This window comes from Lepeophtheirus salmonis, chromosome 10, assembly GCF_016086655.4.
Source record: "Lepeophtheirus salmonis chromosome 10, UVic_Lsal_1.4, whole genome shotgun sequence".
In the NCBI taxonomy this organism is placed as follows: domain Eukaryota; kingdom Metazoa; phylum Arthropoda; class Copepoda; order Siphonostomatoida; family Caligidae; genus Lepeophtheirus; species Lepeophtheirus salmonis.
Window position 1 is genome coordinate 15938833 of NC_052140.2, and position 27165 is coordinate 15965997.

General features: G+C 33.3%; 5 protein-coding genes across 5 annotated transcripts; 4 read left to right on the top strand and 1 right to left on the bottom strand.

Annotated features, from left to right (window-relative positions):
* The first annotated feature begins 634 nt into the window (after window positions 1–634).
* Window positions 635–2113, top strand: l(2)09851 (WD repeat-containing protein 1 l(2)09851). Its single transcript, XM_040720831.2, has one exon. The coding sequence runs from the start codon at window positions 635–637 to the stop codon at window positions 2006–2008; it is 1374 nt and encodes a 457-aa protein (XP_040576765.1). The 3' UTR covers window positions 2009–2113.
* A 4-nt stretch (window positions 2114–2117) lies between these two features.
* Window positions 2118–2687, top strand: LOC121125641 (translation machinery-associated protein 16). Its single transcript, XM_040720832.2, has one exon. It carries the CDS (start codon window positions 2118–2120, stop codon window positions 2685–2687), a length of 570 nt encoding a protein of 189 aa, XP_040576766.1.
* Window positions 2684–5097, bottom strand: LOC121125638 (protein artemis). The gene is made up of 2 exons (XM_040720830.2): window positions 4741–5097; window positions 2684–4689 (listed from the first exon to the last, which is right to left on the bottom strand). The coding sequence occupies exons 1-2, from the start codon at window positions 4847–4849 to the stop codon at window positions 3113–3115; spliced, it is 1686 nt and encodes a 561-aa protein (XP_040576764.1). The 5' UTR covers window positions 4850–5097; the 3' UTR covers window positions 2684–3112.
* Window positions 5098–5890: 793 nt separating this feature from the next.
* On the top strand, window positions 5891–9466 carry LOC121125637 (nucleolar protein 14). Its single transcript, XM_040720829.2, has 8 exons — window positions 5891–6203; window positions 6267–6543; window positions 6609–7651; window positions 7716–7880; window positions 7960–8123; window positions 8198–8527; window positions 8592–8750; window positions 8815–9466. Exons 1-8 carry the CDS (start codon window positions 6027–6029, stop codon window positions 8939–8941), a joined length of 2442 nt encoding a protein of 813 aa, XP_040576763.1. The 5' UTR covers window positions 5891–6026; the 3' UTR covers window positions 8942–9466.
* A 1030-nt stretch (window positions 9467–10496) lies between these two features.
* Window positions 10497–12015, top strand: LOC121125432 (uncharacterized). The gene has a single exon (XM_040720632.2). The coding sequence runs from the start codon at window positions 10628–10630 to the stop codon at window positions 11921–11923; it is 1296 nt and encodes a 431-aa protein (XP_040576566.1). The 5' UTR covers window positions 10497–10627; the 3' UTR covers window positions 11924–12015.
* The last annotated feature ends 15150 nt before the right edge of the window (window positions 12016–27165 follow it).

Here is a 27165-nt window from a genome sequence, read left to right on the forward strand (position 1 = left end):
TATGGATTATAAACCTATTTGTAATTAGCTCATCTTTTTTCTAATTTCCTCTAACAAGTCATTATCATTACTGAAGTTCCAACTGAAGACATTTTGAAGTCTGGTGGATATTTATTTCATTTTAAATTGATTTTAATGATTTGTACTGTGACAACGATGGTCACATTTAAGAGAAATGAAATTTGGTATTTATATAAAGTTATAAACAAGAATTTCGGAATGCGAATTCTAGTGGTTTTATTAGCTTTTATAATATGCCTCCTAATTTCGATTACTACAGACTGGGAAAGTAAATTGATCAATAAAGTAGCACACTTATCCATAATTAATTTATGTACGTATGTCAATTATTTTAAAGATATATTTTCTTTAGACAAATTAAGTTCCTGGATTTACTTAATTAATATGAGCTAAGAGAATACTTTTACATTCCTGTTTAAGGCAATGATAACTTATAAATTATAATTAAATATAGCTATATTTTAATATGTAACCCATGACGTCATTGAGAGCTAAACAAAAATAAATAATAACAGCAAAATACATTGACGTACATATAAATAAATAACCACGTGTGTCTACGAGTTCGAGTTGTAAGCATTTAGTTAACTCAGTGATTTGCGTTGGATTGAACATGAGTTCCGAAGAGACTTCCACAAAAATGGAAGTGGAGCATATTGATGATGATGAAGAAGAAGAGGACGCTTCTTCTTCATCCTCCTCCGAAGAAGAAGAAGAGAATGAGGAGGAGGAAGAAGTAAAGAAGGAAGTTTTTATTCCTGGAACATCTTTGGCCGAAGAAGATGGTACTGAGCTTGAAATGGATCATTCTGCCTATTTGGTCTACCATCAGGCTAGTTTGGGTCCTCCTTGCCTAAGTTTTGATGTCGTTATTGATGACATTGAAAATGAAAATCGGGCAGATAACTATCCACTTACAATGTACGGCGTGGCGGGTTCTCAGGCCTCAAAAGCATCTTCCAACTCCATCATTCTGTTTAAAATGACGAACTTACATTCTACATCATCAAGCAAGAAGAGTGGCGAGGATTATGATGACTCAGATGAGGAAGAAGAAGAAACTCCTCCAGAAAAAATGCCCCAATTGAGAATATCATCTATCAAACATCATGGTGCAATTAATCGCATTCGTTACGAAACTCTAGGCTCAAATCCCGTCGCTGCAGTATGGTCTGAAAAGGGTAGTGTATCCATTTGGAATCTTCGTTTATGTTTGCAAAAGCTAGAAGAATCCCCCACTGCAGATTGGTACAAAGATCCGGGTAAGGATCCACTCTACAAATTTGCAGGTCACTCTGCTGAAGGTTATGCACTTGATTGGAGCCCCATCTCAAAGGGTATACTTGCATCTGGTGATACGCGATCAAGAATTCACATTTGGCGTCCAGATGAGACGGGATCCACTTGGAATGTAGATCAAAGATCCTTAATTGGACATCGGGATTCTGTTGAAGATATTCAATGGTCCCCTAATGAAGCTAACGTTATGGCTTCTTGTTCTACTGATAAATCCATCCGTATTTGGGATGTGAGAGCTAGACCAGATAAAGCCTGTATGCTAACCGTAGATAAAGCCCATCAATCTGATGTGAATGTTATAAATTGGAATCGTTCTGAGCCATTTATTGTATCCGGAGGAGATGACGGAGCTATTAAAGTTTGGGATCTGAGACATATCGACAAAAGAACGCCGGTAGCTACTTTCAAACATCATACACAGCCTGTGACTTCCGTTGAATGGCATCCCACCGACGCAACAGTATTTGCATCAGCTGGAGAAGATGATCAAGTTGTTATTTGGGATTTGTCTGTTGAAAAGGATGATGTGGTAAAAGATGCTAAAGTGGCGGATTTGCCTCCTCAGTTATTATTCATTCATCAAGGCCTTGAAGACGTTAAAGAAATTCATTGGCACAAACAAATTCCTGGACTCATGATGGCTACGTCACACACTGGCTTAGATGTATTTAGAACTATCAGTGTTTAATTAATTTAAAATAATAACTCGCTTTCATAATAAATTGTTATCTTTTGCGAAATGTATCAGCAACATATTATTATGTCATTAACATGTATTCATTTTTCTTCTAGATATTATGGCAAAAGGAAAACATGCTCCTGCTAAAGGAGCAGTAAATCCTGATAAAGTTCTTCATCCATACTCCCGTAAAGTTAAAAGAATTCAAAATAAGGAATATCGAAAGGTCAAAATTAGCAATACTCTCAAAACCGGCTGTATGCGGCTCTCAACTCTTGGGGATAAGCTATTGTGGTTCCATGACAATTTAAATATTTTAGCTTGCTCAGAAGATAAAAGCTTAGATGATCAGTATTCAGTCACTCCAGATAGTCTACTTACTTTAATAAATGCGTACTTGGAGAGATTTGACGATGAAGTCGAAGCAATTAAACTAAAGAGCTCCATAGGAAAAAATCGTAAATTCCAGCATTGTGCAAGGTCTAATGCTATTAAAATGACACTCGAGCCGGAAAAAAGTGACTTTGATGGTTGCGGACTAGAAATTCCAGATCTTCTTGATAAAGAAAACCTGGAAGTCTTTCGGAACTGGTCCGGAGAGCTTCGTTTTGTAACTAATATCAAATTAAAAAAGTACACACGAAAATTTTTGACAAATTGTTCCCCTAATGATATGGACGTTAATTAATTATGCTATATATATCAATATTTAAATGACAAATAATTTAATAAATAACAAATATAAACTGTATAATATAAATATTACATAAATACGTACATTCATTTTGGAAACACATATGTTGTGCAATATAAATTGGAAACACATTTAACACTAATTTTAGTTACGTCAGGATTTTGATTTAATAAATTTACTATATTTTTATAAATCTTTATCCTCCCAAATGAAGCAAATTGAGGCTGAGTAAAAACGTGGAGGCCAACGAAAGTGGTTGAAAACATAGATAGAAGTCAATTGAAAACTTGATTCATATCAAGAAGAATCTGTGGAAAGTTGTTCCGTCAATATGACGATGATGATCTACTTTTCTTGTCAGACTTGACATTTGAGCAATATAACTAATTATTTAACGCTGTTGATAATTTTTGGGGCCGCTACTTATGACTTTTGTTTCTATTTTTTGCAAAGTTGATGCAGTTTTTCCTCTCAGAAGCAGTTTTTGCAGAATGAAAGATGACATCAAGCTCAGGAGTACTATCCAAGTCTTCAACCTCCGTATCTTTTAAAGAGGGTTCCTCTTCTTCTATGGATATTGAAGTAGATACATTTTTTGACGATTCAATGTAAAACTTACCCTCATAGAATTCTGGGTAATTTGGATGACTGGGATCAAGACTTGGACTAGAGGGTGTTATTGTAATGGATGGGATTTTTAGGTTATGAGGCAAAGACGCACGACGGCTCTTCTTTATGGAAATGTCCTCATTTAAAGGATTGACAAAAGTATATTCCTCAGATTTTGAATTCGGATTTAGATTGGTTTTACTCTTTCCAAACTTTTTCCGCTTCGAAATGGCAATTGTTGATTCTTCATCAGAGGATGATGTAGATAAATATAGCTCTGAGCTGCGCCTTTTGTTGATGAAATGGTTTTTTTCTAATGTAATTAAAGAATGACATGATTCAAATATATCGTTTTTGGCTTCTAACGAGGAGGTGAGGATATTCAAGACCTGAGCACGAGTCATTCCGGGAGGATCAACACAAGGTATAATTTTTTTAGGTTGAAAATGATTAACAAATTCCATTAGCTCTTTCATGGAACTATGAGAAGAGTAACACACTCTGAAGGTTTGCTTCCTTGTTTGTTTCACAAAACTCATTTCCTCGTTGGCATCACCAACATTACTTAGGAAATACAGAGCCGAGGGCTTGATAGAACGTACTTCAAATAATCCTTTTGCACAAGGTATTTCTTTAGAAGACTTTTTAACTCGATGCGCTTTAACTTCTGCATCTTGCCATGAACAAGCATGGATCCATTCTCCCATTTTCGGATCAGAGGTAGTACAATCACCAAGTTCATCCGAGCATAAGTAGTCAAGAAATTTCCTTTGAGATACATGAATTCGCCATCTGCACCCTGATCTTTCAAATATTTCCTTTAATATACGTTCAGAGCCAAATTGAGCAGGCAGCTCAAACAAAACAACATGCTTTGGTCTTGACTTACGGTAAATACCATTTTTCCGTATCCATGTGTTCACTAGATTCCACACATTTTCAATTGATTCCTCTCGTGTGGGAAATACTTTATATCCTGGATGACAAAACGTTGTATCCAAATACATCTCGTCAATGTTTAAAACTGATCCATGGGCATCATGGAGAGACTTTAAGCTTTGTAGTGACTTACTTTCAAAGCGGAAATCACCAGTATATAAAATTGTTTTATGGTGTGCTTCAAATAGAAACATGACAGATCCTGGACAATGATCTGCAGGTATTGTAGTCACACTGAGCTTATAGAAAGATTCAGAGTCTTTGTCAAATACATCTATAATTATAGGCTCATTGGGGAAGATATCTTTGATCATTTTTTCATGTAGGAAGGGAAAGCGTCTAAGTATAAAGACTTTTGATATCATTGAACAGTAGATACGGTGATTTACTCTCACAGAATTTCGACGACATAAAAGAGGGGCCAATTTGTCCAGGCCGACCATGTGGTCTAGGTTAATAGAAGGGTCATAATTTATATTAATTAATAGATTTATAATACCTGAGTGGCAATGACTTATAAAGAATTGATCATTGACTTCAGCTTCTCCACGAAAGTGGTCACAACTAATTCCAGGTAAATTAGAAAATAACCCTTTAAATGAAGACATTTTCTACGCACTCATTGATCAGAGGATACTCATGATCTAACTACACACTTCTCAATCTCTAATAAATAGAAAATGAAACATTTCAATGAAGCAATCTTACTTAAAGACATTAGGTAGAGCTGTTGCTCCGTCAATCTTTTGCTCTTCAACAACGGAGAATCTTTCTTTAATATTATTTACTATCACAAATGAAGAGAAATTGAGGGAAAAAACTACCACCTGTAAGGAGAGAGGCCCTCAATTACTATATTTAATATTATTGTCTTATATTACAATAAATGAGTTATTGAGTTCATTATTTTAGCAGGGATTGAATGCCCAGCAGATTATAAATTCGGATGTTAAAAAAGTTCGAAATGCTTTTTTGTATCCAGCTAAATATTCACAATTTTTGACAAGTCAAAATCAACATTCTGCGTATAAAAATTGAAATTATTTTAATAAACGTTTCATTCTTTCTCTTTTAGATATTGCCTAAAATTTCGCAATCCTTTATTGCTACTCATTAAGTACATTTTTATTTTACTATTTAAATTTCCAATAGACAATAATAAATAATAACATACATGTTGTGTACAAGTTGCGATTTTTGTACAAGCTGTAATTTGTATAAGCAGATTATCTAAGAACTCATCTTTACGTCTCATTAAGCTTTTTTTAAGTAATGCCATCAGTGAATTTCCTTTATCAGGATTAATGGTTACTATTATTAGATTTTAATCCATTAAAACTACGCATTTATTATGTATTTGGAAGTAATATTATAACTATGGGCATTTAAACATTATAATGCATATTAATCAGTAATTTTCAATCAAAAAGTCAAAAATTAAGTCATTAATATATTGACCATCCAAGGAATATTCAATTCCTTGCATTATCTAATTAGTCTAAAAGTATAATGATAAGTCATTATTCATCCTATTTTTTAGTTGCAACTAGTTGCTCGTACAAGTTACATCCTGTACAAAGCCACAACTTGTACTCGACATACACAATATAATAAATCTTTCCCATTCATTTGGTAAGCCTGCATTAGTTATTCCATCAGCTGTCTTCATGTCAATAAATAATATTGAGAAATTTGTAAACATACGCACGTGAAGTCAAGTTACCATTTATTTTCTATATATTAAATTAATTTAATTAGTCAATTTAGAAATAATACGTCGTTGTGATGGTCAAGATGACGAAGAAAAAGGGCTCGGATAAAGTGTCCATGAAAAAGTCGAAAAAGGCTCCATCGAATCCATTTGAACTACGCTTTACAAAAGAGAAATTTAAAGTGTTAGGTCGGAAGCCAACGCATCCTGTGGGAAAACCTGGAGTTTCTAGAGCAAAGTCCATCGATAAAGTATTTTTTGGTTTTTTTATCTATTAGTTCCTCGTCCTTAATTAATTATTTACCATGATGTAGAGAAACGCCACTCTTCTTCAAGAATATAAACGCCGAAATAAGCAAAATGCGATCGTGGACAAAAGAATTGGTGAAAATGACGGAACAATGGGAGAAGAAGAGAAAATGTTGAAACGCTTTGCCATGGAACGAATGAAGTCGAATGGGAAGCAATCCAAATTCAACTTGGGAGACGATGAAGAAATCCTAACTCACTTTGGACAATCCCTTGCTGAAGTAGAAAGATTTGAGGACCCGAGATCCGAAGATGAAGACGATGATAATAAAAAACTTGATTGTGGGTTCTCTCTTTGGGTCTTACTTAGGGTTGTATAATGATTTGTTCTCACATCATTCTTCTAGCTGAATTCGTTGATAAGATGCATTTTGGGGGTTTTATGGAAAAGGCAGACATGGAGTTTGCAGAAGGGAAGGCCAACTCGCGTAAAGAATGGATAGAATCCATGATATCAGATTCTCGGAAGCGAAAGATGGAAAAACAAAAGAATTTGGAAGAGTCTGTAGAATTAACTATGAATTTGGACGCTAAATGGAAGGATATGCTGACTACTCTGAGTGATACGGGTTTCTATACTAAGAAAGTTAAGTTAATTGAACAGGAAGAGAATAAGGATTCCTATGATATGCTTATGAGAGAATTAGTTTTCGAGCCCAAAAAGGCTAAAGCTTCAGATCGGTTAAAAACGGACGAAGAAATTGTTAAGGAAGAAAAAGATAAATTAGAAAAGTTGGAGAAGGATCGATTGGCAAGAATGGAAGGAGCAGTTGAAATGGAAGACGCAGAAAATGAGGAACAGGAAGAAGATGACGATGAAGAAGAGGTCGATGAGGAAGAAGGAACAGATGATGGTGATGATAGTGAAGAGGAAGAAGAAGAGGACGGTTTCTCAGATCTTGACGAAGACGAAGCAGAAGATCTTAAAGAATTAATTAAGTCCAAAAAAAATGCTAAAAAGATGCCCACTACAACTACTGTCGAAGCTATTCAATCAGAAATCCCTTATGTGTTCGACGTCCCTGAAGAATACGATCAATTCCTTACTTTATTTGAAGGTCGTTATAGCCCCTCCGACAACGAAACCATTATCTCTCGCATATTAAAATGTAATCACCCCCAACTATCTCCGGATAACAAAGCAAAAATGGAACGTCTTTTTGTTTTTCTTATACAGTACATTCACGACGCTGTATCCGCATATAATCCCTGCAAAAAAGTTAATTCCTTCGAAAGCAATGCTCTTAAAATCATTATAGTAATTACACCTTATCTCTACGATATCGCCAAGTTTTCCCCCCAGCCTTGTGCAAAAGTTGTTTTAAATTTACTATTGGAAAAGTATGAAGATTATTGTAAAAATACGAAGGAGTATCCTGGCTTAGATACTGTAAGCTCTCCATTTAATACATATGGATACAGTACATCTAATCATAAAAACTTTAAAATTTCAGATAATATTTCTCAAATTGGCATTTCTGTTGTTTCCATCGTCGGATTTTAGACATCCAGTAGCAACACCTGCTCTGACATTTATTGCGCATATTCTCTCTAGCTCAAAAGTTAATTCGAGGTCTTCTGTTGCTGGAGGTTTATACCTATGTGCTATTTTCTTAGAAGTAAGTATTTTTTTTTCAATATTTTATCCGTTTGAAAGTATTTTAAAATTTGTTCTTCATTGTTTTTCCGACTACATAGTGCATTCAGCTCTCAAAAAGGTACTCTCCAGAGGTTGCAAATTTCCTTCTTGGTATTATACACATGTCCATACCCAAAGCAAAAAACCAAATCATTAAAATTGTTCCGCCTTTTAAGGTTGTTGGTCCTGAGTCGGATTTTTTGTGTAATAAAGATATTAATAAGTAAGTTGGAAAAATACTTTGAGAGTTCAGGTTGACAATATTATTAAAATGTAATATCTTCTTTTTGAAAATAGAAAGACGGAGTCTAGAACTTTAAAGCTAAGTGATATAATGACCCATGACATAAACCCAGAGTTTTGTATAAGTGCTCTATCTGTCGCGATATCTCTCACCTCTGACTTAGTCGATATTTGGAGTGAACATGCATCCTGCCATGAAATATTTGTTTCTTTTGCTCCATTGTTAGATCAGTTACCATGTTCCAATTACCCCAAATCCATTAACAGATCAATAAATGATTTGAAAAAGAAGATTCAATCTGTTTCCACAAAAAAGAACCCAATTAAAGAACCTCCTAAGAAGATGGAAATGCTCAAATTATATGAGCCCAAAGTCGTTGAGGAGTAAGTATACATATTCTTTACTATCATCATCATATTTCCTACGTACATGATTCTCACTCTATAGTTACGATCCTTTCCAAAAGAAACGTAGTGGAAACAAGGAAAAATTAGAAAATGATAAGTTTATTCATAAAATCAAGAGAGAAATGAAAGGAGCCAAGAAAGATATTCGTGCAGACTCAGCATTTTTGGCGAAACAAAAGGCCAAAGAACTGCGACAAAGGTTATACGATAATTTTATTCATATTTCTTTTGTCTTGTAATGTCTTTTTATCTTTTATCTATAGGGATGAGGAGCGTCAAAGAAAGACTAAAGAGATTCTTTCTGGCTTGGGCAATCAAGAAGGCGATTATCGAAAGATTGTCAATAGCAAGAAAAAGAAGATAATCTCAAATTTGACCGTTTTATTATAGGGTTGAAAGATTACCAATAAAGCAGTACTTTTGTACTGAATGATTTCTATGTGATAATATATTATCTTACTTGCATCTATAGGATATTCTCAAACTTATCCTTTTATGTATTAAAAAATTAAGAACCTAGTGTTTTATTTAGTGTTTATTTTAGTTAAAAATATCTCAATTTTAGGGTTTCTAATTTGAATCCTACATAATTATTTAAACTAAAACTAGAAATTTCCCTGTAATCTCCGGCCCCTCCCCCCCACCCACAAATATATTTTTCAGATGTAGTATTTATCGGTCTATTAATGATGAGTGATTCATATTCACTATGACCGGATCTCCTAAAAACCAAACTGCGATAACGGCAGTGCATAATGATTCTCTCTCAAAAAAAAAAAAATCACCACTTTAACTAGTCTTATCAGTTTTTTCCCCACTAAATATTTTCTGATATTTAACCTAATATTTTTATGTGAAAGAAACGCCATTTCGATAGTCAATATAAGTGTGTAGTGTGTACACAAGTGATAATTACTTGATAAATTCTATACCTTTATCAAACTCTAAATGATAAAAATCGTCTCCCTCACCAGTTGGAATTTTTATTAGATAATTATGTAAATAAGGTTGAACAGTTTTGTAATGCCACCTCCCAGTTTAAATCACGCCATCCCTACTTCTTTGTTGAATTTAATGACACAATTAATTATGACAATTTGCCGCTAATTAGAATATAATATTAAGTCAATGTCATCTTTGAAAGAGGTGACAATGGTTGTTTTGACATAGTGATTTCCAAAGTAAAAGTAGATTCTAAGCTATATATGTTGAGCGTCAATACAAAATTAGTTCCGAACAAGAAAATTTCCAATCTCTTGTTTTGCATTATAAATACACACATATTTAATCAGGGGCGTCTGCAGAGGAGGGGCTGTTCAGGCTACATTTAATATTTAAAAACAAATTATAATCTTTGAAAATAAAGAGTTATGAATTGAATCTCAAATACGCATATTAAACCCATATTCTACCTTAATTGTCTCAAATATGTCTAGGAAATATTGGGGTTTACGTAAATAGGAAGTAAAATAATAATGCGACTTTTCTCTTTTCTTGATTTATCTTCAAGATTGTTTGTATGTTGACGCACAACATATTAGACGTTGTATTGTTTTGATATGAATAGAATCTATCACATTATTTTCTTCAACAATTCAAAGAGTTTTTATGACCATATGTGCAATTTGGTTGAGAATTCAATTAATGTAATCTAGACTCTTTTAAATCATACCCTATTGTTCTGTGTTGATGGACCACATAATATTGAAAGATGGGATTTGATTTTTTTTTTTCATTTTCCGGGAAAAAGTAAAAAAAAATTTCGTCTTTAATTATCACCTTGTCTTTTATTTATAGAATAAAAATCCCCCATACAAGAAAAATATTTAATTCCAAGAAATAAAAAATATCATGCATTTACCCCACATTGCCATATTTGAACTCAAATTGTGAAATAGAATTTTCAAGATGACTCATATTTTCAGAGTACGCCTGCGTCAGTTCCTGCGATTTATTTTTAGAGTGTACGCATCGAAGTACGTATTTAATTTTATTTCACCATTCTTTGCAATATCAAAATTAAGTTAATTTTGAATATGAAAACAGAGAAAATCCCTACAGTTCTTCTCAAATTTTATGGAGAAAACATCTTCATCATTTGTTAGCTTAGATACATCCCTTAAGAAAATGGAAGTCCCTACTACTACTACTACTACTAACAGTGAATCAGATCAACTTAAAGAGGTATGCTCATTTTATCTACAAGGAAATTGTAGATTTGAAAATGAATGTTATAATAGACATGAGGGACTTGTAGACCAACTAATCCCTAAGACGAAAAAGAAAAAACCAATTGAACATAATGTGAAGACTAGTACAATAAAGAAACCGATGAAGACCGCATTGGATGTTATCAAAAGGCTTCAATGGGATAATAGTTTAAACCCCTCCTTGTTCACTTTGGGCTTCTTAGATCGTTTTTTGGGTGTTTTAGAGAAACCTTTCTCGGAATTTTGTTGGGAAGATTTAGCCTCAGTGGATGATACAGAAGTTTTTGCCATTCCTCAGCATCGAATTCAATATTTTAAGTATAGAGGAGAAAAAGTTTGGGACAAACCATCAAGATTGGATTTAGTATTCGGAAGCAAGGGAGATGAAAGAGGAATTCACAATGTTATTTCTGAAATAGATGCGCTCAAACTAAAGGAAGAGATGGAAAAAGAAGAATACACTGATGATGATTCAGATATCGAATGCGGTAGTGACGAAGATAATGCATTAATATTTGTTGGCAATCCAAGTTCAAAGATAAATGCCTTAAAAATAGAAGAAGAAGATCGAAGTACACATTTTATTGCAATTCAAGTTAAGGATCCACAAATTTTGTCTGGTATTGAGGAGGTTCAAAATTCTGTTCGAGAGCACGAAGAAATCCTTAGGGACTGTTGTATGGATAATAGACTCATTCATTTGACTTTGGAAATGTTGAGACTGGATGGTAATGAAGGTATACGGGAAGGCACAGACCTCATTGATCGTATCAGTGATGTAATTAAAAATTTACCAGAAATTGAGCTGGAAATAGAAGGACTGGGTACCTTTGGCCAAAGAGTATTATATGCAAAAGTTAATCCTACAGATCAAATGTTATTTAATCAACTTCACAGTATAATTCTTTCTGCCATAAAAGAATCAAGTCCGAAGGTTAAAACAACGAATAAATTCGAATATGTTCCACACATTACAATCACCAAGGTATCTCGACCCATTTCAAAGATCCGACATTCAAAATATATTCCTGGTAGTTATTACTCTCAATTCGATCAAAAATCATTTGGAAAGTTTGTAGTTGATAATATTAAGCTCTGTGTTATTGAAAATGATCGTGGATCCGATGGGTTCTATCGAACTCTAAATACTATAGAACTTTAAGAAGAATTGTTTATTTATTTATTAACATGTTCAACATAATTGGAAAAAAAATTAGATTTACTAAATAATAAAGATCAACATGACACATAAAATTATTTTTGTTTTGTCTGACTTAAGTTAGGTTTACAGTAAGACGTAGTTTGAGGGTTCCAGATTTAAAAAAATTAAAATCATAACCTTATATTAAAGGACTTACAGGGATTTTTTATATTTAATCAACTTTTTGTTTGATTTCAAGAATCAATTTTAGAAGGTACATATAAGTTTCAATGTGTATTTATTCTCCGGAGATTCTATATTATAATTGGTTTACAAATGCAATAATAAGATATATCAAGTATATGTATTCTAGATTTTTAAAGAAGAAGTGGTTTATACCAAATTAACTAGAAATACAAGGTATGTCAACTATATAAATCGGGCCAGCAATCCTTTTCAAATGGTTGTACACCGTACCAACCGATAGTCAACCTAAATAGAAGGATTGTTTTTGTGCCGTCAGAGTTGATGTGAAGAGTTCATAATATAAATTATAATATTGCTTAGTCGTCGTTCTAATAATAATGAGTAATAAACGACTATTATATTAAACTATCAGAGAAAGCGATGCATTATTTGTAAAGAAGACCACGTTACCTTTAAATACCCAAAAGCATTAGATATGCGCATTAAAACAATTCAAGATATATGTTAAGAAAATAAACTTTGCTTTAAATTTATTAATCAATGGAATGATGGGCAGTGGACACAAATGCAATGTCCTATGTAAAAGGTGCAAAGAAATAGGATATCGATTTAGTTATTCATCTCTGACGTGTCCAAATAACAAACTCAGAACTACTCCATTAAATATTAAAAGAAATACCGAAGCTAAACAAGAAAGGAAGGCATTCAAAAGAAGTAAAGAAACAAACACCACAGACATGACTAAAATAGCGAACATAATGGGAGAGTAAATATCGGCTTCCATTTCCGCATCAATCAAACTTTCCACCAAAGTCAGGAATGGGAAGAAAAATAACCAGAAATATTATGATTCGAACAAAACTAATAATGATATAAGTAATTGTAAAATTGTTAAACATTTATCTCTAAATAAGTAAATAAAAAATATTAATACAAAACCATTATCCAGCATTCATGGAGATAAATTACAAATAAATTATTCTTGCTTAAGTCAAACTAAACAAATAAGGGTTATTGATTATAAATGCATTTCGGGCACAATTATGTGTTATGTAGTCAATCCAATAAACCAACCATATATAAAGGTTAGAGCTTTACTTGATTCAGGTTCACTTATCAAAAAAAAATACTGCATTGAAAGTAAAATTAATAGATGAACCCACGGGTTTCAAAATGAATGTGACAGGTGATAACAATATTACCATACAGGAATTGAATGTAGTCTTTCAATTAATGAGATTTGACAATAAATTTTTGTCAGAAATCATAACAGCTACTACTTTAAAAGAAATTGGAAACTTCTTAACCCTTTAATAATAAATCCTAAGAAATAGGATCACTTTCGGTTCACAGAAAGTTATCCGATGAAAGTTAAAAGACCATTTCAACTTCTGATCGTCGAGCCTTTTTTTTCTCAACTAATGGAGAAAGAGCAAAGACTTTCTCCAGAAATTTCAATGACATCAGCAAAACTTTCGAAGTTGGGTTGGGTTTTGAGAGGAGCAACAGGAATTGATGCGGTTACAAATGTAAATGTACAATTCTCTCAAGAAGTGGATTAATGAATTATGGAAAAGAAACTATATATAAAAACAGTGTTGAAACTTTTGACTTTAACAAATTTTGGTCAGGAGAAAATGTAGTTTTAAGCCAACATGAACCTCAAAATAAATTATCTCAGCTATGGACTTACAAGTAGAACCACACATGAAAGAACAGCAGTGTATGATTCCACATACAAATGCTGGTTTGTTGAAATGCCCTGGAAAGATCTTAATGTAGAAAGTAGTTTAATGACAGATAATTATAACAGAGCATTGGTTATCCGAAAAAGGCTCTAAATAAAGTTAAATCAGAACATCGTCATCTGTCATGAGTGGATGACGCTTATAATAAATTTATTTAAAACGGATTCGCGGAAAAAATTCCAACGCACTTACAAAAAATAATCACCCAACCTACATTTCCACGAGTATTAAAGCTTGAACGATTGACAACAAAATGTAGGATTTTAATAAACGCTTCCATGCCCCCAATCAGAAAAATAGAAAACTTACAATAAATTCATTACTGTTAGCCGGTCCAAATTGATTACAACAAATTGTTCAATTAATTTTGCATTTCAAAAATGCACAAGCTTATTGCAATAATAGATATAACAAAAATGTTTCTATCCATACGACTAAAAAAGGAATCGGATATGGATATGTTAAGATTTCTTTGGAGCAATACTGATAAAAATCCTCCCTAAGATGAATTGGTTTACCAGACTTCCATTTGGATGTGTATGTCGTCCATATATAGCAAGTTATTGTCTCCAAGCTACTGTAAAACTATGAATAAAAGAATATCCAAAAGCAGTAGATATTATCTTGACAAAACCTATATGGATGCTATTCTGATTGGTACTGATACTGAAAAAGAAACAATTAAATTAATAAAAGAAATCCTTATCATTCTTGAAAGTGGTGGATTTCGAGGTCACAAAATTACAGCCAATAGTAAATTCATATTAAACTCCATTAATAAAAATAAAACAGATTCCTCAGAAATAATTTCCATTTGGGTCTTAAATTAGATCAAAAATCAAACGACTATAAATTTGTAAACCCTTCCCCGATCCTATCGCTCGAGATGCTATTCAAATCTTTGAAGATTGGATCATTCAAATTCCCGAATTAAAGGAACACTCGTTTCCAAGATGGACTGGGAGTCCGTTAGAATTCTTTGCTATCTTTGGCAACGCGAGTAAAAAGAGTATGGGAGTTGCAGCTTATATAGTCTCAAAAATAGGACAGAATAAACTCACATCACAACTAGCATTCTCCAAAACCTCAATAATGCCCAAAAAATCTAGGTAAAGGAGCATATATTGAGGATGCATTAACGATTGCAAGAGCAGAACTAGTTGCCCTACTTATGGGAGTCAGAATTGGACTTTATTTCCAAGAAACTTTTAAGAGAATTATCACAAGTAAAGATATAGTATAGTTTACAGACTCCCTTCTCAATCTTCAGTGAGTTCAGAGAGGTAAAGGACACTGCAAAATCTGGAAAGAACGAGGAATAATAAAAATACTTGAAAATGTACAAGATTCATCTATCCGATATTGTCCAGGTATTCTTAATAATTAAAAGTGTGTTGGAAGACCACATTTAAAGACACATTTCTATCTGTAGTATTTTCTTGAAAAATAAAGATCAATACCATATATAAATTAGAATATAAATTAACAAACTTTGTGGTAGAGTGTACATTTCTAGTAGGACTTTTGGTTCCTCTGCTTGTCCATTGAGTACCGATGGCCTATGAATATTACATTCAGGGACCCGGTCTTTTACTCTACAGGCGTAGTGGTATCTTGAAGAATGGGAGCTGTAGGTGCTTCTATGAGAGGAGGGTCAGTATTGTCATGGAGGAAGAGGTACTAAACCCATTATATTGAGGGAATTGTTTTGGAAAGCCATTATGAGTTTTATATATTATATACGATTTTTTTTTCTTTTTCTTTTTGTGCTTAGAATTAAACAATTACTTCAACAGCTACAGTAGTTGTTGTTATTGTACCCATAAAATCATTCCGTGTCAGGGGTATTTGTTATGTATTGTCTTTTATTTACTTTTAAATCATGACGTGGGGATTTGTTTTAAATAGATATAGGTACCTTGTGTTTTACGAGTTTGTATATTTTAATAGTCATAGTATGTATGTCCTTTTAAATGTAATCCCTTACAGAATATATGTTTTAGTATATGATTGTACCCCAATCCAAAGGTGTTCTTATTGACTTTACTCCGGTCCGTTGCTTCCGTCTGTTGGTGGTGTTCGTAGAACATTACAGTATTCACCTTGAACATTTTTGTTAATATTGATCGATTTACTTCTAATGATAAATACCGCTTCTTTGAAAAGATAAGTACATTTTAAATATGCCAGAATTTATTGTATTATACAACGGAATCTTAATGAAACTTCTTAATCCTTTCACAAATATATAATTTATATTAAAAATATGTTATTTTCAAATGACTAGAGGTTCCAAAAACGACTTTTGAAGACTACAACTTTTCAAATATATATTTTTCATCAATACATAACAGAAAATCCAATTACCGAAAGTAAAAAATTGGAGGGTGCTTTTGAGTTTTTATATGCTAAATTTTGAATTGCAATTAGTTGATTGCCAATTTTTACTCTGTTAAAAATTTATAGAAAATTGTGACTTGATTCTATTTATATAATTTACATTTACAAAAACTAATCATAATATTATATTTAATATATGCAAAGATATATTATATGTAATACTAAATACTAATAGACCGAATACTATTTTTTTTAAATTTATGCTCTTATCGACACTGGTGCTTCCATATCCTTTCTTCAATTGAATCTTATTAGCAAATGTACTCTCAGTCCTATATCAATAATGTTATTCTTAGTAAGTGGGACCAAGATTAATGTATCTGGAAAGTTATTTTAAAATATTTCGATTCGCTCTTAAAGCTCATTCTAGGTATGGACTTTTTGAGTTTTTAAAAGTTTGAAATTGACTGTGGAATATTAATTATAGTTATTATTATATAATTAAATTATATTTCAAATAGCTAAAAGCGATTTGTAATTAAAAACCAATTTTAATAATGAAATATATTCCAACTTTAAACCTCAAACTGTGAAGATTGAATTATCCTATTCAATCGTCAAATCTAGACAACTCTACAGATCAATCGGGTTCTTGTATTTATCAACAACTGCAAAGGATGCTTTATTTCGGAAGGGTCTCGAAACTATGTTTTTTCTTCAATTCGTTAGGATTCAAAATCCTCAAAGTAATAGGTAGATGGATAATTGCCACAAATTAACGAGTTGATGCACATATATAAAAACAAAATACACATAAAATAATCATCGTCATTCGTATGCTTTTCATTTCTAAGTCAAAAAACCATGAAAAGATATTGAAATCTTAACTTAAATTAAGGATTGTACTCGTACTAGAGTTATAGTCATAGATAAAGATGTAGACCTCGTCCATGAACGATTACATGAATTTGTAAATATTATATATCAGTTAATTAACTGATATATAATATATATATAATAAAATAGAAATGAAAAGCATACGAATGACGATGATTTTCCATGACTGTAATGGCTCGTTACAGTAATAATTCCGTCATTCCTTCCAAATGCTTTGAAACCTACGTATTAAAATTTGAACAATCGTGTCTTGTTTACTTTTTTTCTGTTTCTAACTTCTCAAAAACTCCAATACAACGATAAAAATTATAAAAACAAACATAATTATAAGTAATATCAACTTTATTATTATCGAAGGCGAAAAAGTCTCAATACAAAAACGGTAGAAGCCGAAAATGTCACAAGGCAAAAGCGGGACAAAGCAGACCCGTTACAAGGCGAAAACGTCACCATTAGAAGTAAATCTTTTTATCTAGCAAACAATATGATGATGAGTTGGAACTAGTTGTTGTACAGACTTCATAGAGGCAGAAAAAATATAGAAACAAAACTGTCTCCATAAAGTCCGGGAACCCATTCTAAATTGCTGATTAAGGCCCTCATAATGCACAAGGTCCCTTCACCATTGGCGAATTATATTAGAATGGTCTATTTAAATGCTTGCACGAGTCTTGAGGGTGAGTAAGTTGCTAAATTTCGCAGAGGAATACTGTAGGGAGACCCAATGTCAGGTATTTTATTCACTTTAGTGATGGAGTCTGTGTTTCATGATTTGCACTCTGACACACCGTATGAGATTGGGATCTCTGGTACTAGCATCAACAAAATGATGTGTCCTGATGACAATATTCTAATATGTGACAACCTTAAGTCTCGATAATGCAATGATTTCAAATAAACAATGCTTACACATCCTTAAAAACAATGTAATAACACGGTATCTCTATGCAGTGACAAAACCCAAGATTATCAAGGGAGACTGTAAGGCTTTTCAAATTGTGATCAGAAAGTATGTCCGTAAATAACCGTTTGCTTCAATCCAAAGCTAAAGATGGTGGTCTTGGAGTAATGAACCTCCTGTAGAAGCAAGCTTTGCCTACAATAATAGGATGCGTTCACTATGGAAGAGTAACAATACTTATATTAGAGCCCTCTACTGTGAACTGTCTAGCCTTTTTGACATTTCGATAAAGTATAATATCACTGTGGTACGTGTGCAGACCAAATTCCAAGAACTCGTCAAGGCCAACCTAATTAACATGGTAGACACAAAAGGTATGAAGTGTGCCCTTCAGTGTAAGGGGAATCACAATTCATGGCAGGCGACGTGGCAAACAAGTGTAAATTTAACCGATATAAGGTAATTCCAAAGAATAACAATGCAAAAGCTGTGGGGACAGGGTTAAAAATCTTGACCATATCTATCAAACATGCCCACATGCACAAGGCTTCCGCATTGAGAGACATAATAAATTAGTTGACTACTTGTTTTAGAAGTTACTCCAGCCAGGAGTGCAGGCTTTTAAAAACTAAGTATACAAAATAGGGGAGATGACATTACAATTGTTGGGAATACAACTGATTTAGTCTCGGCTAATTGTGTAAAAAGGAAAAAGTATTTGTCAAATGACTTACTGGAATCTATTAAGCTAAAACATTCTCTGGAGAATATAGTGATTGGCGAAGTAGAAGGTATTGTCATGAATTAGAATGTAATCCTATTGGCCAAATCGAAAGAGCTACTTAAGAGATTTGCCATGTCTAAAAGGGAAATTGATATCATTGTAGTCAGGGCCATAAGATTTGGGTAGCGGAACGTCAAAGACCGGACCGCCTAGACAGATTTTAACACCTCTTAAATAAGTTTTGGTTTTTTTAGGTTGTAAATGATATTTTGTTTTTACCTAGTTGTCTATATTATAAACCTCATAAGTTTATGTTTCAACATTTGAATAACTAGATTTTTCCCTTGTTGGTCCTTATGGCATTGGGATGAACTATGTTGTTTTCTCTAGTTTGGCATCGGGCTAGAATTAGATAGATCTGTGGATATTAATTGAGTTGCAAAATTCTCGTTCTTTTGATTGTTTTCTTTTGGGTTACCCTCTAATTTGATTGACTTTATATTTGAATAATTATTTTAATTGTGACTAGATCCATTTCTAGCCTTTCTTCTACTGAATTTATAAACGGTAGTCCCTTACTGGTGATGGGTTTAACTTTGATTAGCCTTCTTAATCAAATTTGTGTCGTTCAATGAACCCAATAGCTTTACCCTGCTTTGCTTTAAAATAGACAAGACACCTCTTTCATCAGGTGCGATGCATGTCTGTTTTTTTCTCTCTCTTATTTAGCCTAAGCAATGATATATGGACTATGGTAATCTTATTTAATGAAGTATTTTATGCTGAATAAATAACTTAATGAATAATTATTTTTTATATTAAATTGTGTAAATGAGCTAGTTTTTCGATTTTGATAGTCTTTCCGCCTCCCCCCCTTTCCTTTAGTTGTATTTTTGCATATATTATAGAACCCATTTTGTGTTTTTGTTTTTATGTGCAATCCTACATTGTGTGTTTGGATGTCCATCAAATGTACACACTCTTGGTAATCATTCTGAAGTGCTACATGAGTTGGACATTTGCATCATGTGAACATCATCTTACACTTAATATAAGGATATAGACTTTTGATTTGTGTAATTTAAACATTTTCAGGTACACAACTAAATAATTAACGTATCTCATTGGAAATATAAGTGACATTCTAGGACAATTGAAGCGTCTGCACATAATCAAATAAACAATAGTGTTTTACCCTGGAATGACAATAATGAATTGCATTGGGATGCCACATTGATTTAGAACTCTAAACGACATGAAATTACATTTCATCAATGCCTTCGGTTTTTTTTATTGAATTGTGTCATTAATTTTTCCATTTAACTATTTTTTTTTATTTTACGTAATTATGTTCTTGCTAGTGTATGTTAAAACAATAGCAGTTTGTGCGCAGGTATTATTTTTGCCACTATTTATATGTGGATTCTAATATGATATATTTAATTATTATATGATTCAACTTGTTTAACAAAAAGAAACGTGGGGGGAGGAATCAAAACTGAATTCAGTTAGGTCCAATTAAAATTTTGAGATGTGATTGTAAGAAGCTTTTTTTCTATGTTTTAACCCGACCCACTATAAATCAATGAAATTGGGAGCCCTTCTCCATATGAGTTTGAAAGTTTTATTAGTTTTCACCCGCCTATCTAGATTAGGAGATGAATTCAGACTCTGTTTCCTACTCCTCAAAATAGAAAAAGAAGCAGAGTTGACTCTCAAGAATTTCAAAGAAGGAGCTGTAGATTGAGGAAGAGAACTCTTTTGGTTCCTCACCGGGTCATTCAGTCGATTATTCTGTCGTTTTATGGAATTCCTTAGTTCTTATATGTAGAAGTGTTGCGTCTTGACGAAGTTGACGATGGTACCAGTTATTTAATAAAAGGAGGGATCCATGACGAACGGGAGAAATGAGGGGAAGGAAAGGCGTGGAGGAATAAGGCAAGGTTTATTTATAAGAACATCTATATTCTTATTAATACAAAGACCTACTCTGGTATATACATAGAATATAAAACTATTTATCAAAAGGTAAAATCAGTACTTTACAAATATATATATATATATACAAGAAAATACAATAAACAAGAGAATCCGAGGGGACGAGATACGTATATAGTATGATTCCGTTGAGGGACAATGATTAATGAGATCTGAGGTCACATGATATCACAGTCCATGAAATGAAGAGGGACCTGCACCATAAACGATCCTTCCATTATAGAAGATATGATCCACTGAGTGAAACCCTTGTTCAAGGGATCACACTTTAAGAGTCGAGATTCCTTGAACATACCATGAAATTGAAGAGAGTATTAAACTAAGCCATTTGAATCGAATATTAGGAATGTTCAATTCTGCCGACTACGTTGGGTAATGGAATTCAAAATCATGCCCACGACACGGGTCCAACGGTTTTGTTAATCAAAAAAAAAAGTTGTAAGTCCCTCATAATTGTCCAGATTAATGGAAAATTATTATGGCGTTCTCGCATAGAGAATTTCTTTCTCTATGCTTAAATTCTTTATGATTCATTGCTATTAAAAGAATGAATGAGGTAAACAACAACATTAGCAAATCAGTTTCCTTGACCCTCTATTGGCAAAACTCCTCATCAAAGCAATACTCCGTTCAATATAAGTTTCGAAGCCCATGAGAAGGCCTTCATCTCTACATATAACAGCGTATTGTCCAGGCATAATCCCCCCCAAAAAAAAAAAAAAATTATATATAATCCTGCAGACACCCCTGCACTAGTTTTAGATAAGTTAATTTTACTTCAAGTTCTTTTGGAGTATTGCAAAAAAAAGTTCCCGACCCCTGGATTGTTGACTTGTTTTATCTACTATTTTCAACTTTAGAATAGATACAAAATAGTATATCTGGTTTAAGAGGTCACTTTGTCTGTTTCCCTTACCCTTGATACAGGTTTGACTGTATATTATATAATATGTTCAATATAAGATATACATATAATGTAGGCGTGAAATAAGTTTTATAAATTATCTTATCACTGCTAAGTATATTCAAGACTATAGATTATGTATGTATGTCAAAACATTATATTCATAGTTTATGAATAAAAAAAAGTAATTTTATGTGAAGGTATGAATAAAAAAAGTTATTTTTTATATAAGAAAGTTTGTTATTACCAAAAGTTTTTGTCAAAAATTTGAATAATACAAAAAAATATTAAAAGTTCTATAAGAGATGACTAACTGATAATGATGTAGGAACTAAGTAATATTCTTATAGTTCATATGTCATTAAGCACTGGTGTTGTGTTTCGGTTTGGAAATCCTGGACCGGTCAGAGACTGTTATATATTTTTTTGGACCGAATTAGTTCGATCCAACAAAAAGCTGGTTCTGGACCGGTCTCATACAAAAAATCGGTCTAGATCGGTCCAAAGGAAAAATTAGGTCTAGTTGTGTCCCAAAAAAATCATTTTTTGCCGATTTTACAGATAAATTGTTTATAACATGACACCATATATTTTTTCAAATACAATGACATTATACGAAGTTTAAACAGAGATAGCTCGGATTGCATTCTCCTTGCATGTGCGACATGCCGATACAAAATCCTCAATATCATCTTACAACTTGGGTCACCAAATTACGCTTGAGCCACAGACTTCATTTTTACCACGCCTCAATGCGTCAAATGTAACTCTTCAACAAACGTTTTTCTCAAGGGACAATTAGGTGTACACCCCCAAAATAACGAGCCATTTCTGAGGGAAATACTGTCCTTTCTTTTGGAGTAGGCCTTTAGGATGGCACTGTCCCATACACCCGATTTAGCAGGCTTAACAGCGTTGTAAAGCTCTTGATCCTCCTTTAAAGTGGACAGGAGGGACGATTCAGGGGAGTATGATCTCGAGATAGATCTACATTGTAGTCACACTGTGGGGTCATCCACACACGGAGGATCGTCGACTGGTACGCGGGAAAAAGTATCAGCGTGGGAATGATCGATGTCTTTCACATGCTCGATTGTATAAACAAACGCCGACAGCAACATTGAAAACTTAGCGAGACGGTCAGAAACAATGCTTGGGAAGTCCTTACATGGTTTGAGGATGTATTCCAATGGTTTGCGGTGCATCTTGATCTTGATTGGACGACCAAGAAATTAATGTTCAAACTTCTTCAAGCCATAAATAATTCCAGTTGTTTCCTTATCAATTTGTGAATAATTGGCTCGCTCTTTGATAACTTTCTTGAAGCAAACTCCACAGAGCCCTCCATACTATTTTCTAACTGTGTTAAAATGGTCCAATAACCAACAGGCGAGGCATCGGTTGACAACAACAACGGTAGAGACAGGTCATAATGAGTTAGAACAGGTAAGTTAGCCGTAGTAGACTTTATAATTAGAAAACTCACCTACACTTTTTCACACCAAGAGAAGACCACGTTCTTTTTCGTCATCTCTTGATGGAGTGAATCTTCCACTGATAGATGGGCTACAAAATGACTCTAATATTGTACGAGGCCCAAGAATGAGTTAACTTCAGCATACGATATTGGAATAGGGAAGTCCAAAAGCGGTCGAATTAATTATGGATCCAGGGATCGCACAAGCCATCGTTCTTTTACGGGAAAAGTTTCCGGACCGTGTTATCTCTCGAAGAGGTAATCGCAGCCACCGAGATCTTGTGATTTAACAGCTTGCAACTGGGGATTAGTGAAAGATAAGGTCTACGGCAATAGCCCAGCGCCAATTCAAGACCTCAAAGATGGAATTCGTGAAGCTATTCATAGCATACAACAGCCACATTGCAATTTACAAATTGAGGTACAAATTATGTTGAAATATATAAAATTAATCATAAGCTATAGTCCGATGACATTACTAAATTATTAATGAAACAACAAAGTATAGTATGTAGAAATGCATTTGAAGTTCCAAGTTTCAAAGGGAAGGATTAAACAAGAAATAATTATATAAATAAATAGTTATTAATCAAATTCAAGCATACAAAATCAAAGAAATAGATGGACCTAAATAATTATTTATAACAACACTGAATGATAAATACACAAAGTGAATCAAAATGTATATCCAAATTATTCGTGAATCATAAATATACAGGAGGGAACAATAAATATTTAAATAGAAAAGTAATATAAGTATTAAATTCATCTCTAATAATCTTAATTCAAACAGCATCTAGAATACTACTTTCATTTATTCCGTGGCGTATGTTCATAAAACAAAAACCCCCAAAAAAGTTCATTAATGTATTCAAATTACCATTACCATGGTTGTACCTGGTTTAGGTTCAGTAGGTTACAGGACCCCGACTACCTTAGTAACGGACCTGGATTCATAATCTAGAATCGAGGCCGATAAGAAATATATTACGGTCTCGGTTCAACTTTGTCGGTTCCGGTTCTAGTGGTTCAAGAGCCGGAACCGCTTTAACCGCTAGACCTTCTTAATTACTTATCTTAAATGGGAAATTGGAGACTCCCTGGTAGGACGATTCAGAAAGCTATTCTTGATTTAATGTAGTTTTCTAATAGCATATGTCATCGTGGAGACTTAGAGCACTAGGCTATCATATAGTTACGTCCGAAGATAATACCCTTTATTAATACCATTAATATAGCTGTTCCAGCCTTTATTTAAGTAAGTAACACAATATTGTTAATATGAAAAGTCATGGCTAATTATATAATTGCGCTTTAAGCTAATACCCTCATTGTTGAGACAATACACTTAGTTTTCATAACATCATTTCCTCGAGTTTGTGAACAATTGCTAATCTTAAAGTAATATTGATTAAGTATGGAAAGTTACAGAACCAAATGAGCATACTCATGTCTTTACTCGAAGAAACTGGTGGTAGACAAACTAATTGCGAACCATTCAATGCTAAAACCCTGTTTTTGAGACAATTTATGTGTTTGTTCTTTCATTTTTTTTTTTTTTTCATAGCATTATTTCTTTGAGTTTATGAGCCTTTGCTAATCCTTAAGTATTGTAAAAGTAATATTGATTAAGTATAAATATAATGATTTGTTATGATTAATTATTGAAAAATATTTACTTACTTTTACAAAGAAGAAATTTCAAAGTTTAAATTGATAATTAGTAACTTTTAATACCTTGTTACTGTTAGCTTTGAATTTTCAACACTTACTAGATCTTGCAATTTATCATACGCTGGATTTTCAGATAGGAATTGTGTCAATTTAGCATGGAATAACTCTAGCTTGATTTTATGTCTTAGGAGTTCAACGATGGTCATGCTAAGACGTAAAGGTAATCTTCCTTCAAAAGCAGTGATGATGGCTTCGTAAACTTGATGGAGATTATGTTGAATGTTATTGCACTCTCTCGGAGCCCATATTCATCATTAATAATGTCCTTTGCTTTAATAATAGAAGGGATTTTTTCATGGAGGTTATTCATATATTCCCTGATTACTACGAAGTGTTTGAAATACTAATATGCTGCTTTTAGACAAGTTGCCTATAGTATAATGAGTTGAGCTGCGGCTAAGGGAATTTGGTAAAAAAAAACAGGGAAGCTTCGTTTTCTTACTTCAGCATTCAGAAATATTTTTTCATGTCGGATATTAATTAATTTGCTCTAGGGAATTCTTTACGAGCAAGTTCAGCAACGTTATATACAACATGAGCCACGCACATATTACGTATCAACTGACGGTAGTATCATTTAAGGTCTTCGTCTGCTTTTTTTTTGTAGTAAGAAGCATCATCCGTGATGAAGACCTTCAGTCTCGTAGCATCAAAGTCACTTCCAAATGTTAATTGAATACTTTGGACAACAAAACCAATAATACTACTGTCATTAAATTTTTTAATGACAATCACGTTAATGAGATATGGCCGACCTAGGAAATAAATACACAAAGGACCAATCAATCAAGCTGTCATTGATCGCTCCCGATTATCTTTCGTCTCAAAGATGACATCTTGATCAACATCTGCCATTAATTTAACTATGGTCTTCGGTAAGGACGGATTTACCGGTGAATTTCTCCAAAAATATGTTGAAAATTGGATGATCGACAGTTGATAAGGGTATGTTACAGGGAGCAAGCATCATCGTCAGAGTTGAAGTCTGACTGGTTATACTTATATTTCTCATTTACATAATTTTTTTTTTGTTGTAAATATCCATGCTCTTAATATGGGATGAGGATAATAAGAGACGTCTTACTCTAGCCGGATGACTTAAGCCCCCATTTCCAAAAGTCCACCAAGGTCAAAAAATAAATAAAATCCAACAACCGGGTGAACGTTATCCTTGAAGAGTGACAAGGAGTAGAGTCTTGTTGCCAGACGAATGGCTCAACAGTTCCTTCCTTATTCTCTAGACAAAAAACCTATCCAGGCTTAAGAAGATTGTAATCTTAATATTGCCACGTCCTGTGTGTGACTCCGTCATTTCTACGATTGTAGAATAAATACTTCGTTGATCGATGTCATTCTTTTTAACTGACGCAAAAAGACTTTTTACTAGACGCCAAAAGTTCCTTGTAAAGCAATGTCCTCATGCTATATTTACATAATTAATTTGGCAATTTATCATAGTCGTAATTATGATTTACCAAGACAAACTGCAGAATACACAGTTGTAATTTCCTAAATCAAAAAAAGTTTTGAGCCCCTCCCCCACCTTTGTCAAAGAGTCATTAATCAGTGGGGTACACACATATAAATTAAATATCGTGGTTCCTACCAAAAATATACAATTAGTACGAGTATATTAAATAAAAAATCATGTTATCTTTTGTACTTGATATTAGTGTTGAAGTCCAGTTATAACTATCGAGTTTAAGCCAAGTTTGAAAAATAGGTAGAATTGACATTTTTGTAGAGAGAAAATACTAAGTATAGCGATTAGAAAAGAAAAAAACGGGTTTTGCGTGTGCTTCTCCTTCTTTTTTATTCATAATTTCATAGGCAATCGTAGTGTAAACTTCTCCCTCTCTGAAGTAAGCATTCTCCCCTATATATGATGTTAACCTCTTTAAAAATGCATATAAATACAACATTGTGTCACTTCACTAACACAAAAATACTCAATGCATTTTGTTGTCAGCTGTCAATTCCCTCGTCTCACGGGATAAATCATGGCTATTTCATAATTAATTCTTTGTGATAAATAAACGAAGATATAAGTTATACTTAGAGATGGGATCTTTGTAAGAGTTTGAGGAGAAAGCTGGAGCAAGACGTATGGTACACAATTATGTTAAACATAAATACATAATACCGGGTGGTTCATTGAAATCTGAAAACCATCTACGCCGTCAACAAGTCCGAAACGTTAGAGAGGAATAAGGGCTCTATCAAAAAGGCCAAACTGGATCCGGAGGAGTTAAAGAAAACAGCAAAAGCCAACCCCCTCAAGTCCAATTACACAATTTATTTTAGCAATTAAAAAAGAGAAAAGTGGTTGTTTT